At 33.6% G+C, this 16,718-nt stretch overlaps 1 protein-coding gene across 2 annotated transcripts in view; it reads right to left on the bottom strand.

Annotated features, from left to right (window-relative positions):
* LOC147073847 (protein kinase C, brain isozyme-like) overlaps positions 1–15,152 on the bottom strand; it is a 546,718-nt gene extending 531,566 nt beyond the window's left edge. For both annotated transcript variants that reach the window (XM_085944926.1, XM_085944925.1), the window contains exon 1: positions 14,855–15,152. In XM_085944926.1, coding sequence (XP_085801052.1) covers positions 14,855–15,036 — 182 coding nt within the window. In that variant the 5' untranslated portion in view covers positions 15,037–15,152. The remainder of the gene's footprint in view (positions 1–14,854) is intronic.
* Between the last annotated feature and the right edge of the window lie 1,566 nt (positions 15,153–16,718).

Below are 16,718 nucleotides of genomic sequence, written 5' to 3' on the forward strand. Positions count from 1 at the left end.
ATAAAGAATATATATAACCAGTGGCGGCTCTAGCATCTTTTAGTAAGTGGGGTCAGATGGCGTGAAATATCTAATAAGTACCTACCTAATCAATATTAATCAAAGCGTAAAAAACATATCTTTTGTAGCTATTACTTCATCTTCATATGCCTCCTGCCTTCGAAAGAATCTTATTGCTACAAGAAAAACAAAATAGTCTTTTCAAGGATACACTCGCCCTCAACCATGTTTTTTGGTAAACTGTTCGGAGTTAAATGCTTTTTTGTTTTGATTAGTTAATACACAATAACTAAATCTGTTGGTGAGGTCCTAATCGTTTCACTTCTAGTTTGTCTTCAAATGTCATTGTATTGAACTTATATTTCAATAAAAATGAACCACCTCATTCATCATAATACCTAATATTATTTATCAAAATTATTTTACTAACGTGAAATAAAATTCAACTATCCACAACTAGTACATTACAATAATTAATATTTAGGTAATACAAATTAATATTGATTTAATTAACTGAAATAGCACATACCTACCCTTTGTTATTATCATTCAAGATATTATAAATTATTATAGTATGTATTAACAAATATATTTTAAAACTTAAGGAGATAGATAACATATTTGATCACTTACTGGCAAACTAACTAATAAACTAAACTGGTGGGTCATGGGATATGAATTTACAACCGACCGACAAGATAACTTCATAATATATTATAATAATAATACGCCCAGTTTTACCTACTCACACTTATGCAAGACCAGGTATTTACTACAGTGTCCCCGGTCCAGCATCGGTACATGTGGGTAAAATGTGCATAGCACATGCAAAGCGGCCTACAGACGTACGCATTGTTCAGCTTCCTTATGAATTTTGAGAATCATAACTGGCAATCGCATATAGCATCTCATAATATAAAATTGGTTTGATTTTAAAGGGGCCACTGAATTGGGACCCCAGAAGTATCGTTGTATTGTACTATGTAGGTAGAGCCAAAACTCACATAGAGCATTTAGGGATGGGCCAAGAAACAAGAATCAAGGATGGGCAAACAGTACAAATAAAATATATACTTAATTAATTTATACAAAATCAATGTATTATGGTAGGAACGTATAACATGAATATTCAATTGAATATTGACTATAGAATGACGAGTGGACCGGGGTCTGTCCCCTAGGTACCCAAAGGAAGAGCCGCCCCTGTATATAACTACTTATATACTTATATTTTTATATTAAAAAAACTCAAAATAAAAATTATTATTATTAGAGATGATACTCTAAAATAGAAGTGGTTTATTATCTATTTGAGAGGTTGTGTTATGGCCCCCTTTAATGCTAATTGCAGGTTATACTTTGAGTAATATTTTATAATCAATTTGTGAAAAATATGTATATTTTTAAGATTTCGGTATAATTTAGGATGTAATTGCATGACTGATTCGCACTATTTCGAGACCCCTTCTAAATAATCTGACGAATCAGTTGCGTCATCTACGTTAAAGAAAATCGCCGCTGTCTGGATATCATTATTTTGACACTACAAAGAAGGAATTTTAATTATTTAATTACCTTTAAAGAAAAACTTCGCCTACGACATTTTTTGGTTGTGAAGATGCAGGAAAATCCTGCATATTCTCCTGAATAATATACAGTATAAAAAAAGTGCTACATGTCCCCACATATATCTTTTCATAATATCACCCCTGTTATGCGTTTTGGTAATTACATTATAGAGGGCGGATTAGTAAAATGAAGTATTTATATTTATGATGGTTTCTATTTTCATCGTTTTCCCGGGACTTTATCTGGTTTAAATCGTTATATGTCGTGATTATATTGATAAGTCAAAAACATCAATGTTCAGGACAGGACTTTGGCAAGTCTTAGCGAATTTGAATCTGGTTTAAATCTGTCACGTTCTAATCTGGATTGTTTTGTTTTTCGAACAAGCCAATAATGATATGTCGATTCCTTATTTAAATGTGTAATAATATGTAAGATGTAGAGTTATAGACGTAACTACTTCCATGTCGCGGTTGAAACTGCACTACACTATAACTACAACTCAGCGTTTTTTGCCAGATTTGCAAAATAGGCATCTGGCAAATGGCGTTAAATCAAGCGTGTTTTGACAACACAAAAAGCTTAAAAATTTACAAGAAAACCTAGAATATTATACCAGATTTGCTTTAAAATCAACATGCTTGTCGTTTGAATCTTATATCTTATAAATAAAATAAAATTTTAAATATTAAACAATGATAACTACATTTCATTTTCACATTCATTTTTAATTTTACTACTATTCTTCTATGTTTATTCTTGTAAAACAATGTTAATAATAGTTATGACATACATACATTTTCGAAATGCTAGTTTCTAGACACTATTTAAATTCTGAGAAAATCTAGCTTATTTTTTCACTCTATCTGGCATATTTTTATGAACTACTGGAGCCAAACCACGGAGAGAAGGCAGTCGTGAGATACCAACGAAGAACTATTAAAAAACGTTTTTTATTAATAATTTTAATAAAAACGCATTTTTTGTACTGATTCAACTTTTTTTATTAAATAAATTGTACCAGTTTCGTCCGCCTCGTAGGGACATTTTCAACTGACTTTTTAATTAACTATTTCTTTTATTCAACGAATAATTCACAAGATTTAAGAATGTACCATTCTAATTATTGAACACACATAATTCTGAAAACACTCATAATTATAATTAACATAATTCGGGCGCGATACCCAAGAGACGCAGGTTCGATTCCTGCCGGGTGTCTTACTTTTTTCGAAAAAGATTTTTTCTATTTCCTATATTTTCCCAAGAGTGTTTTCAGAATTATGTATGACTTTTTAAAACTAATATCATTGCATCTATAATCCCAGTGCGACTCTGATAAATAAATCTCAGAGCATGTGTGAATTTTTCAATCTTCATCGGGTCAATTTTATTTTTGTACAATTTAGTAAATAAGATTCCAGTACATATGCCGGTATATGTAAGTATGCACATATGTTGTTATAATATAATTTGGTCAGGGTAAGCCGGTTCACACTTACTCCGTGGATATACCTTATTTCCGGGCGAGTGCTTATCTTGTAAATTCACGCAGCGTCTTCAGCAGTGGGGCGGAATACAGCCGAGCGGGGTGGTAATTGGACAGTAGCGCAAATGATCATCCCCGAACGGATCCGTGGGCGTAATACGAGGATTATCACATCACACGTAAAATCTCAACGCCGCAGGGGAACCAACTCGGAGATTATTATCGGTGATCCTATCACAATAAAATGTAGGCACCAATCTTGTCTTCGATCGAAGTGTTGTCCACCTTGGCTAAGCCGATAAATTATCACTTTCGGATGTTCCTGGCTTTAACACTCAGCGAAGAGCTAAGAAAACAATTCCATTTCAATAGTAAATCTGGTAATTGTAAAAGTCTATAAAGGTATGGCTTTATCACAAACAATGAAGTTTGAAGTTTTTACTGCGTTCTGGAGAGACCATTAAGCGCGAAATATATTATGGTGCACGTCGCGTACTATCACGTGACGTCACAGTAGGCTGCCGCTACGGGAAAAGTGTGTAATTTCGTTTAAAATGTTATCAGACTGATGCTCCCATCCTGCAGCACATTGGTACCAAATATTAATGATTTGCACGTTGCTTCACAAAACATTCAAATTGCCCCCACGGTGCGGCGTACGCCCAACGCTGGGAAACACTGCTTTAAAAGAACATTGTCAGTTAGCAAAATCTGCCGAACTCACCAGAAACAATGAGGTCACCTCACGTTGTATTGACTGCATCGACACCGGCATGACTCAATGAACGTTTTTTTATCATTTTCTACATGCCTACACATTTTCAAATCATGTCTAAATCGGTGTTTTTTGTTTTAGCGGTTGGCACTATGTATTTTCTATAAGAATGTTGTCTATTATCTATGGTCTGCGGGTTGGGTTCCGTTCAAAATATTATTGAATTTACAGACTCGCTACTAGGTTACTCCATCATTGAATTTACAGAGAGCGGTCCTCTAGCAAACGAAAATATTCATGAATGTGTACACAGCATATAATAAATGATAATATTCCACAAGTCTTTTAACTGAACATGTTGTGTAACAGATACTTGCGCATGTCTGAACCAATTTAGCAGTTTTCATTGTGTTTTTTGGCGACATGGTTCAAGCATAAACCTGATACCATCCATGTATACTCGTGCCGTGGGGACGCTATAGCATGCCCGTCATATATACCGTATTGTGCAAAAGTGCGCAGGTATACAACTCAAGTATGCAGTTACATTTTGTACTCAACTTTAGGGGATATCAAAAATTATAATCGCGTCAAACCTATGCGAATTCGGCTAAAGGCCCATCATATAATATGTAAATCAATGAGTACAACGTAGCATACATGATTTTTCATATTGCTGTGGACTGTGGTCGTGTATCTTGGGTATTATTAATCAGAGCGTTGGAGCGGAGCTCGGAGCAGAAGCACGGAGCACTGGAGCAATGGGATTTTACCCGGAGCAGGAGCACCGAAAATTTGTAGTGCTCCACTGCTCGGGATGTTTTTTCATTATTAAATTTTCGTTCTAAAATCCAATGAAAATAGTATATTTTGACACTCTGCAACACTGCCGAATGATAAATAACCTCACTTTTTTGACAGAAGAGGCAAATAATGAGAGACGATTTGCTGTCGTAATTTTGTTTAATAGAATTAATAATGAAAATGGCGATTATTTTAAAACAACTTATATTTTATTTTTTTAACATTTGTATACATATAAAACGTATTAAAACTTTTTACCTGGAGCGGAGCTGGAGCGGTGCAACTCAAAAAAATGTCGGCTCCAACGCTCTGTTATTAATACGTATAATATCTTGTCATTTTGGATCGACCGTCATGGCGATAGACTTGTCGTGTAATTTGGGCATTACAGATAAATAAATCGATTACAACTACATAATATTATGTTATTACGACTATGGCCGAAGTAAATCACTGGAATTCGCCATTTAAATATCTCAGTTCGGTCCTCAATCACCAGTAAGTAAAATGTCTTGGATCAATTCGGAGCTGTCTGACGTAAGTATGTACAACAATTAGCACATACATACGTCGCTCAAGAAGGGAACGAGATTCTTGATTTTTTTTCTCTCTTTGTGCCAACAACAGCTAACATCGAATAGAATTCCGTAATAAAAAGAATTCGTATTGAGGCGTGAAATAAGCTTTCTTTGTCAATCTGCTTTCGCTGAAGACGCCTCAGTGGCGTAGATACTGACATTCGCCACTCAGTTTAATTTATTTAGAAGCGAAAATGCGGTAGTCAGTGCCTTTGACCTTGCGCTGCTCTGAAATCTTGATAGTGAGACAATTCGTAAAGAAGCGGAAAAAACGTCTTATGACGCCAGATGCGGCGTCGAAAGTAGGATACACGTATTTGTTTTTCCGTCATGTTCAATGGCGGATAAAACCACACTGACTCCTGACCATGTCCGATTCTAAGAAGATTATAGGGGCCGCCACAGAGTGGAGGTTTGTAGCAACAGATTTTTTACGTTAAATGTATGTTGGTCACTTGCTAAAATTATTAGGTCCATACTCTGACTCCAAACAGAAATCGAAAAAAAATATAGGCATATATTTTCCAGACCCAGGATTCGAACCTACCGACATTATAAACCAGCACACCGGTAAAATTTTGACAGGACTCGGTGGATTTGCTACGTGCTTTGTATGGAAATGGAACAACTACTCAAAGTCAAACATTAAACAAAACATTACAACATCTTACTGCGGACGTAAAGATCGGTTTACATAGAATATTTGTCAGTATTGAATTATTTTCGTTAGTTATCATGTTCCTCTCTTCCCTATTTATATGTTTTATTAAAGTATATTTAAATTCAGTCAAAGCACACCTGAGTGCGTGGCAACTTCTGTTTTGGGTGACTGCTCCTCAGACATTCTCAGGTGTAAAAAAACTGCTGATCGCTTCACATCGCTCGATTAAGACTGAGTGTGGTGCGGTCGGGTTGGTTTGGTGGCCCTTGTTGCCTCTCTCCTTGCTTAATGTGAATTTTGTGGGTGTTTTCCCTTAAATAAATTATAAATTCAAAAACTCATTCACTGCGGACCTGTTAATTACTATTTAATTACAACATTTAATTAACATGTTAATAGTATCTAATGGCCAACTAATTGGCAAAGCACCAGTTGCGTTGGACGCACGGGCGCAAAATAAAATTGAAGCAGCTAGATGTCCATCGATCATTCAAAAATAAAATATATTTTTTTTGAACTCATGGAAGAAAATGCTTGTGTACAGACCTAAAAACTTATCTATAGAATTGATGGGGTACCCACTGTCGAAATCTACCCAATCATGTCTCAAATGGACAGAATCTGACATTCGAATGACGTTTTCAAAATGGCGTCCATATGGTAGATCGTAGTTCCATTTTTGACCGTTCTTTAGATAAGTTTGTAGGACTGTACATATGCACTACCAAATGCGACTTTCGTCGTAATCTCGAAACTGTTTAATCCTCCATTTTTTGGTAAGCATCGAAAAAAGTGTTGGATATCTTCCAACAAAAATACATTCTTCAATTTTTTAAATAAGTTGTACCTAAATCCAAAATTTCTATATGTGGATGGTTTGATTGTTTGATACGTCTTTATTGAAAGGGTTGAAAAACATTCGTACGTCGCTATTTTTTTTACGAAAATCCATAAATCTTACTACAAATTCAGTTTGTAAATCTTTCTTTTGAAAATCCTATGACAGCCGATTCCGATTCTAACATTTCGGGATCAAAAAATCAAGCGAGATCTCGGAATTCCGGAATTGCAGACTCTAGTTTCTATATCGAAAACGCCACTGGAATAAAGGAGTGAAATAAATCCATTTTATTTTCTATCTAATGACGTCCACGATTTATTTAGATTTCGGTCGTTTGACCACTGATTATGTGACCGCAATTATGTGAAAACTAATAGGGAAAATTGTCGTAAAAATACGCATATATTACGAAGTAGAAGGTCAAATATCCATTATTCACGTACCTGGCAAATAACTTCAAATCACTCCAATAAAACAAAATATAGATACTATAGTACCTACCAGAAAACACTGCAGGAATATGTTCTGTATGTAGTAGGTAACCAGTAATTATTATTACAACGTTTTTCTTAGCTCGTATTCTTATTTGTCCGGTACAAATCTTGCTATCGATTTTTATCTAACTTCCCGACTAGCTAGACATTTGAAACTTTTAGAATATATCAGAACACAATGCCAATGCATTTTTTAATAATTTTAGCTATCTTTAAGTAGAATTGATTTCATTTTCAGTTAATTCTGTTTTGTATGAAAAGTTATTTCGGAAGAAATCCGTAAAAAGTAAAACTATTATTCGTTGCTAAGTGGGTCCTAGCAACTAAATTATTAATATATACGTGCGTTACTATGGAAATCAATACTATGACATTTCAGTATTATTTCTATCAAGTACAAATTTTTTTGATCGTTTAATCTAGTCAAGTCAAGTTTATATGATTCAACAGAAAATTTAAAACCATTGTATATAAAAAGTTCTTTTTATCTTGTAATTATTTTTACTTTTATGACACTCGGATATGTTCGTTGATATGATAAATTCGTAAACTTTCGGAAATTGTCGATGAACGAAAAGAAATTCGGGATGCGGGCGAATGAAGAATTCGCCCACCCATCTACACACCAGTGACGAAGGGTGGAGGTGGGCTGTTAAGATTCTACATAAATAACGCACACTAAACTTTATCACACTTATTTTTTTTTCATTGAACTAAGGATTCAATTTACAGGTGGTGCTGGTTAGTTTTTAAAATTCTAAAATTAAACCATGCCTAGACCCAACCATAATCGTTTAGGTATGCTATGGGCGATCCGACAAAAATAGTGCACATTTTTTCAGTTATATTTATTTGTTTTCATTGAACACAACCTGCGATATTATGTATTCTTAATTCAACGAAAATAAATAAGTATGACTGAAAAAGTGTGCACTATTTTTGTCGGATGCCCATAGGCAGTTTAATTGAATTTAAAAAAAAATAGCCTACACTATCTGTTAATTGTAGTCTTAGTTCAATGAAAACAACTACGTATGACTGACAAAGTTTAGTATGCATTATTTATGTCGGATCTTAACAGCCTACATCCACCCTTCGCCACTGGGGGGGGGGGGTTAAGTACTAACAGCCCGAGACAATGACTGATTTTGAGGCTCTCCACAATAAAAAAAATAATTTCTTCTTTCTTCTTTTGACCATGTCCGATCCTAATACGATCATATGGGCCTTCACACAGTGGAGTTTTGTATTAACAGATTTTTGTTTTTACGAGAAATGGATGTTAGCCACTTGCTCAACCTATTAGGTCCTTACTCTGAATCCAAACACAAATTGAAAAAGAATATGCGTATTTGCCAGCCCCAAGATTCGAACCTGGGACCCACGACAATATAAGCCGACGCGTAAACTGCTCGGCCATCATGGGTGTTAAAATTAAATAAAAACCATTAATTTCAACTCAGTACGTATGTATTAAAAATATCAATCTGACGAATGGGTTGCATTATTTGCGTCAAACGAAATCGCCGCTGCCACTGGCCTATGTCATTAGTTATTACATACACAGCATAGGCACTTAACTTTATGTTAAAGACTAATGAAATAATTTCTGGTGTTTTAGCATAAATTTAATAAAAGTTTTTCTTTTATCTTTCCCTTAAATTTGCATTTTCCTATCCTTTTCCCAGAAAAAAGGATGTATTTGTGTGAGACCGTCTTTTTATTCCGGGCAATTAGTTCGGGCCTTATCAAAAGACCCGTATAACTCATTATGTACATTACATACGAGATTATCGTGATAGAAAATTTTGTTTGCGTTGTTCTTCGTTCACGTCAACGGGGTATGAGTATCAACTCAACTACACCAACGAATAAATTAACCAAAAATAATAACTTTTTTTTTGCCGAATATGACGAAATAAACAGATTAATCATTATTTACTTTTTCTTTCAGTGACGTCTGCTGTTGAAGATTGACAACGTATAATATTTATAATCTTCTTATTTGGGTACACATGTGGATCTATTCCAGGGAACTCAGAAATAATGGCAACTGAAATACCTGACGGGTAAGGAGTAGCAGGTAACCACAGAACAATTATGAAATAACTTCTGAGTTCCCTGCAGGTAACCGATCTCGAGTAAGGAATAACCGGGATAAACTTAAACACGTGTCAATAAAACGTCATACGTCGAATACTGACAACAAACTGATCTCGGTTTAAGCATTAAAGCTCATTTAATATTTATGTATTACACACACTATTACACGTGAATAATGCGTGTTTTATTTTCGTAGGACACTGACACATTCAAAACCCTGCATTAAAATGTAGTGCATTGAATATTGCCTATCGGAATTATATTGTCCATATATGTCCTGTGGTCTATTATAACAGAATGCGGCTATCGACGGCTAAAGTGATAAATATTATCACTTTATCATATTTATGTATCGACTTATTATAATTATTATTACAATAAGTTAGCCGTTTAAACTGTCAAAACTATCTACTTCGCTGTAAAAGTTAACATAGCACTTTTTGACAGTTTAGTTTATATTTAGACGGTTAACTTGTTGTAACAATTAACCACCTCAATAAATAAATATGATAAACTACCGTCAATAGCCGCCTTGTGTATAGAATAGACCCGCTGGCAAAGAAAACCAAATAGGTAGTAGGTACCACAAACCACAAAAGCCAGTCGTCAATATTAGCAAAAGTTGTAACGTTCAAAAGAAAACGTACTTATGTGTAGGCAGCTATGATTTTTTCTATAGTTATTGACATTTTACAGGGTCACATGCAAATTTTGCATACCACGTTTCACCGTATCACAGTTCACTGAGAGATTTCGTATCGAAAAGAGATGACCGTATAGCAATGAGATAAAAAATGTGTTGTTCGTGGAGCATTGCAGACAGTAATGTTCCAATTTTATTAGATTCAATAAGAATAATATTAATTTTATATTGATTGGTAGATACAATCCAATATCTGATAATAACGCTGTCATGATACTTACGAGTTCCTACTTGCTAACGTACCTACTTTTGAGTCATTCGGAATTATAATATGTAAATATATACGATGCGATTGTATTTCTAATTTTCTTATCTACCTATTGCATTTCGGTGCTTTTTATTACATATTTTATTTAGACATAAATTTGACATCAATGCTATACGACCATCGGTTTTCGATACAACATCGCACAGTGAACTGTGATACGGCCAACTGTATACGTAAAATTTTCTGGACACGATTTTACAGCATTGCCATGGTTACTATTACAGGTATAAGACTTGTCTAATAACGATAAACAAGGAAAATACATAACTTAGAACCCTCAGCAAAGTACATAACATACTGGGATTGGAAACCACGTATATTATCGAGTGCTTCGTCAATAAAACTCTGTTCGAGATTCTTTCAGTGACTTTTTTCTAATATGTATGTAAGTTTCTGCGGCTATTATGTATTTTCAATGAATTCTTTCTCCATTCTTACATCGCATAATACCTATATTTAATCAGTATATAATAAAAAATAATACATAACAATTCCCCGCCCGTACGCTTAAGGCCATACATCAGTTGAGACACGGTCTAAAAAGATCGTCGCAGGCGATGCGCGGATTGCGGGTCGCGGGTGCAAATGAGGCATGTCAAACCAGATATAATTTGTCTTATAAATCCAATATGTGTCCATTCAATGTTCTGTTTATTGTTTTATCAGTAACAATAATAATATATTCATTGACATGTTTTCTTTTTAAAGTAAATGGGTAACGTTTTAAGTCATCTTTACACGATTTAAGAATTATTACGGCCGTCGCCATCACGAAGCAAAATGACGTGTTTCCAGCTCTACATTCTCTCTCAGAATGGGAGCGAGTGCAAAATTTCGTCGCGCCTATGTTTGAAAATTATTTGCCGTTTCACTGATGAATCACCTTAATAAAAAATCTCGGTACCTATATAACAGGTAAAGTACTTTTAAATACTCGTCCAATGCCGTCACTTATCATCATAATACGTAATTATGTATGTATTAGATAAGGCAATGGATCAGAATTATGTTCACTTTTTTTAATCCCGAGATTAACAATGGATTTCCAGCCAAGAAGAATAAAATGTATGTCAACCGTGTCGTTTCATGCTCTGCCGAATAATTAGTTCGCTGTGTATTATTTTCGCCTCCATTTCGACGTTCGCAATGTCGGTACCTATGCATGTTTTTTGCCGATTGTTTATTTACCTGCGATTGTTTTTTTTTTTTGAAGAACAATTTTATTGTAGGAATGGGTAACTACCGATAGGTACAATAATTACCATTTAGTCACTGTTTCAATTTTACAAGGCCACAGGCAGGGACGGATTGACCCGACAAAACACCGACAATACTTCCGGTAAACTGAGGGAGCCCCAAATGCAAATATTTTATACTCTTTAGATTATTTTTATCACAAATAATTGACATCGTATTTTTCGATTTCAAATATTTGAAACTGTTCACATATGCAATAATTCCTAATGCATGTCGTGTTGTGTTTATTAGATTTATATTAACCTCTGATTCGATCAATATTCAACAATATGATTTATTAATTTATTAAGTATTTATTTATTAAATAATTAAACTTTGGTCCGATTGAATATAAAATCTTCCTGACTTTGTGGCGAAGGGTGGAGGTAGGCTGTTAAGATCCTATATAAAGGATTTAAGGATGATCTAAACATTTGTTTTCATTGAACTAAGACTGAAATGTGTAGACAGTAGATAGTGTTTGTTAGTTTTTAAAATGCAATTAAACTCTATTTAAAGCCATAGTAGAGAATAGTCAAAAAATATTCAATGTATAAAATATGTTCATAATTTTAGATATTTTATATATAGAAAAATATTTTTATTGATTATGGTTTGGCATAGGCAGGGCTTAATAAATTTAAAAAACTAACCAACACCATCTGTAATATGTATTCTTAATTCAACGAAAACAAATAAGTATGACTGAAAAAGTGTGCACTATTTTTGTCGGATAGCCCATAGCATACCTAAACTAGTATGGTTTGGTGTAGGCAGAGTTTAATTGAATTTTAAAAACTAACCAGCATCATCTACAAAGTGTCTTCTTAGTTCAATGAAAACAAATAAGTATGGCTGTCAAAGTTAAGTGTGCACTATTTATAACGCATATTAACAGTCTACCTCCACCCCTCGCCACTGCCCGGACTAATCTGACGCTACCAAACCACCCAATAGTTATAAAATGTACTATTATAATATTACTATTGTACGTATAACATAGAGTGATTGATTTAATAATGGTAGATACCGAGTCATAATAACAATTCATCTGACAACAGCTGCAAATATAATTTAGAAACCGACGTTTTCATTATTAAAAGACGTATGTATACTTTTTAATAGTTTAGAAGACGTAACGTGTGAATTGTTGAAAGTCATTTTCACAAATTTAAAAAATACAACTTTGTAATAGTGTGACAGAAAAGTGTAGACTGAAGACATTTCTGAATAGTGAATACGCATTACTTTGACAGTTGGCCAATTTTATAATGATACACTAACAAGTTGCTAATAGTAACTGCCTATGTTTTCACACAAATTAATATTCGTAAGTACTTATCTATCCACTGAAAAAACAAACAAATAAATAAGTAGGATTTTTATTACCTATCAGCACATTGATTCGTTATAAACCCAGCACCTATCTATATGTTGTTATAGTGGCGAAGGGTGGAGGTAGGCTGTTACGCCATAAATAGTGCACATTAAACTTTTTCAGACATACATATTTGTTTTCATTGAAATAAGACTACAATTTACAGATGGTGTTGGTTAGTTTTTAAAATTCAATTAAACTCTGCGAAAACCACGCGATAATAGATTATAGTCAAAAAATATCCGTCCGTCTATAAAATATCTAAAATTATGCAATAGAATAATATTTTTTATTTATTATAGTTTGGTTTAGTGAAATAAAAAAAATGAACCAACAATATGTGTAATATGTATTTTTAATCCACGAAAACAAAAATAACTATGAATGAAAAAGTGTGCACAATTTTGTCGTATTGCCCAAATTAGACCAAAACTAGTATGGTTTCGTTTAGGCAGGGTTTTAAAAACTAACTAACACGATCTGTAAATTGTAGTCTTAGTTCAATAAAAACAAATACATATGACTAACAAAGTTTAGTGTGCACTATTTATAGCGAATCTTAACAGCCTACCTCCACCCTTCGCCACTGTAAAAGTTGTATATTATAATATTAAACTTCTAGGCACCCAATAACTTAGGTAGGTAAAAGTTTGTCCCGTAGTACACTTTTATACTTATGTATATTTCACGTTAAATTCTCTCAACTTTATAAATACCTATATAGAGATAGACAAATGCATTAACAAAATAATGGAATAGCACATAATTATTGAACTTTAAATAATTGAAATAAACATAATATTATGTACTTATGTACATAATACTTAATTAACATGGGCAATAATAAAAAATAATGCATATAATAGATTTAGATTTTAAAATAATATTCTTACAAACGACTATTGATATACCTAAATAGGGGTTTTAAAAATTGTGAAAACGTGTCGAATATTAATATTTTAGAAAGTAGTGTAAACTTATATATTTTCTTACTTAACTCAATTTTAACAAATATGTATAATAAAAAGTCGATAAAGGCTAAGGCATTTTATGGGGGCAAAATAGTAGGGCAGTGATAAGAGCCAGTAGGTAGGTACCATAAGAAAACAATATTTTTTATCGGTACCGTACCTTGCATCATTCTATAATCTGGATCATAGAATTAAAGTCTTAAAATTAACGTTGATATTAAAGCTTCTAATTATATTCCAATTAGAATCGTAGTGGAAATTATTTGGTGGGAAATTATGCCATTAACGTCAGTTTTACGTACATAAGCATTTCTTATTTTTTTCTAGTAAATTATTACAAAATAAATGAACAAAAAATTCTGTTATAACAATGACAATATTCTCATACATCTTGTTTTTATTAAATGTATTGTAAATATGATAACGAATTACTTAGGTACTTAATTATTTATGTATTACTAGCCTAATGATTCATAATATTAATTTATTTTAAGAGATTGTTTCGCAGTATCAGACTCGCAATAAAAATAGCTACTCGCGATAGGCAATGGTGTAAACAATTATTTTATTATTAACAGCACTATAAAAATTGGCAAATATCTTTTTACATTATGAAAGTGTTTAATGTCTAGAAAACGATAAATGGAGAGCTAGCCATAAAAACTGCATTTATGCAACAATGATAGTGCATTTCTAGATCGTTGCCTACTACCTGTTTAAGTATCTAGGTATATTGCGAACAGGTTACATAGGAAGAGTTGTTTTTATTATTCTTCTGACATGAATGAAAAGTGGTTTATAACAATTCAATAACACAGTCGCACGTCATAAGAAAACTAAGAGCAGAATAATAAATAAAATTAATATTATGACGGTTTTATTGACGGTGCAGCGAGCGAAATGCACGATTATTATAAACCAGAGTGATAACAAAAATTTGATACTTGCATACTCGGTGCATTGACATTAGTGATAGATGTTATTTATTATGTGAGTGTGTTGTTCGGATTGATTACAGAATTGAAAGCTTGTCAGAAGACTTACCAAATGAAATCTTTGCAATGGGAGCAGAACGTCGGCTGCTTGAAGAACCTCGGCATGAATTTGTGGTCTTTAATGTTGTAAACATTTTTCTTCTTGAGGGCACCCTTGCGGCCGCGGAGGCGCAGGCCTAGCACTGGGAAAATTTCAGCCCCTTCATCACAATTATTCTCCTCGTCTGCCATGATTACTGCACACTTAGCCGACACTTGAAATTAATAAACCGAACGCGTTTCTCGTTACTGTTCCCGCCCAAAAGGCGCACGGTGCGCGCACGGCCAAACGTCAAAACCGTCTGCTCGCAGTATAAATAAAATATACAGAATGTTTACTTCATACGGTTTCAAGGTGGTAAAGCTCGATGTACCGCGCATGCGTCCCACTGACAGTCGCACACTAGTACAAACTTCTTGGGGCTGCCAGAGAGCTTTTTAAATTCCCCGAAATCTTATAGCAGAGCTTTTTATTGACAAACATTGTAAGTATGCCGCCAGTGCTCTAAATGTAAACTTTTACGAACCGGAGCGCCTGATATTTTTACGAAAATATCAACATAATTACCTGATTTTATACTTATGTATTTTATAAAAATAAGTGTGTTAGATTTTTTGTTATATATTATGGTCTATCTAGCTCAGCAGTCAAATATTTTTTGCACTAGACGGAGCGATAATTTTTTGGATGTTATGAACCGGAACGGTGCTCCGGTGCATGCCTGTACGCCGCTCACCGTAGAGTAGGGATTTGCATGGTCTGATGTTGATTAATGAGTGATGGGTTAGAATCTTATTATATGAGTTTTAGATTTTTTCAAATCAACCAGGTCCAGACTTTAGTCCTAAGGGGTTTAACAAAATATGGATTACTTATATGTATTGTAAAAAACTCTTCTTTCGTTATCATTATTTGTCACCACCATGTAACAGCGTAAACACAATTGGTAGTATTTCTGAGTAATTATATTTCACCATACCTAGGCAGGTACCTACCTATTTAAGTTTTTCTTGCAAAATATTTACAGTGCTATAAATATTTAATATTATGTACAATTTGTACAAAAATTAAAAATTTTATTTTATATTAGTATCTGACCCAAAAATGTTTGATAGTAATTCGTTTGTAAAACCTATTCGGATAATAATATTTCGTTTAGTAGCATGCGAGCAATGCTCTAAACACATTACCATTACGTCACGTGAGCACACGTGATCTCACGGTAAACTCGCACCACGGACAAAAAGTATCAGAATCATATTGAAGTCAACTCATACGTATCACGCCACACCATCAACCTCACGCGTGATAAAATGTTTTTATTTTTTGCAAATTTAGATAGGTACCTATTTTCGAGTCATGTAATTCCTTTGATTTAGTGGTTTGGAACGGAGCTACAAAATATGTCAAGCCGTGATGACACAATGTTTTTGTGAGTGTGGGTTTATATAATATTATTGAAATACTGTTGTTCTCACGTTACGTGTAATAATGTGTTTTCAGTTTATATTTTGCTTTATACTGTATGGTGACGTTGCAATACTTTTCGACGATTGTGAATTGCATTTTAGTTTGCTTCCAAAAAATACTAATAAAAAGGACCTAACGACAATGTCAAATTCGGGAATGACACAGTCCAATCCTTTGGGGATTAGTCTTTACCAGTGGTCTCTGCAAAAGCGTTTTGATCTGGCAATATTGAATTTACTAGAGATGGGCATAACACGAAATTATTATATTTTTTAAGTTTGTATTTTGGTTTTGATTTTATTTTTATGTAGGTAGGTATTAGTTTATAATTATAGTTATTAACCTGAATATAAAATTTATTTTTAAAATTAAAAATAATTTGTATCTTTGTTCGGTGGTAAAG

Source organism: Rhyacophila brunnea, unplaced genomic scaffold (genome assembly GCF_057557595.1).
Source record: "Rhyacophila brunnea isolate RB1 unplaced genomic scaffold, BYU_Rbru_1.0 scaffold_17, whole genome shotgun sequence".
Taxonomy (NCBI): Eukaryota; Metazoa; Arthropoda; class Insecta; order Trichoptera; family Rhyacophilidae; genus Rhyacophila; species Rhyacophila brunnea.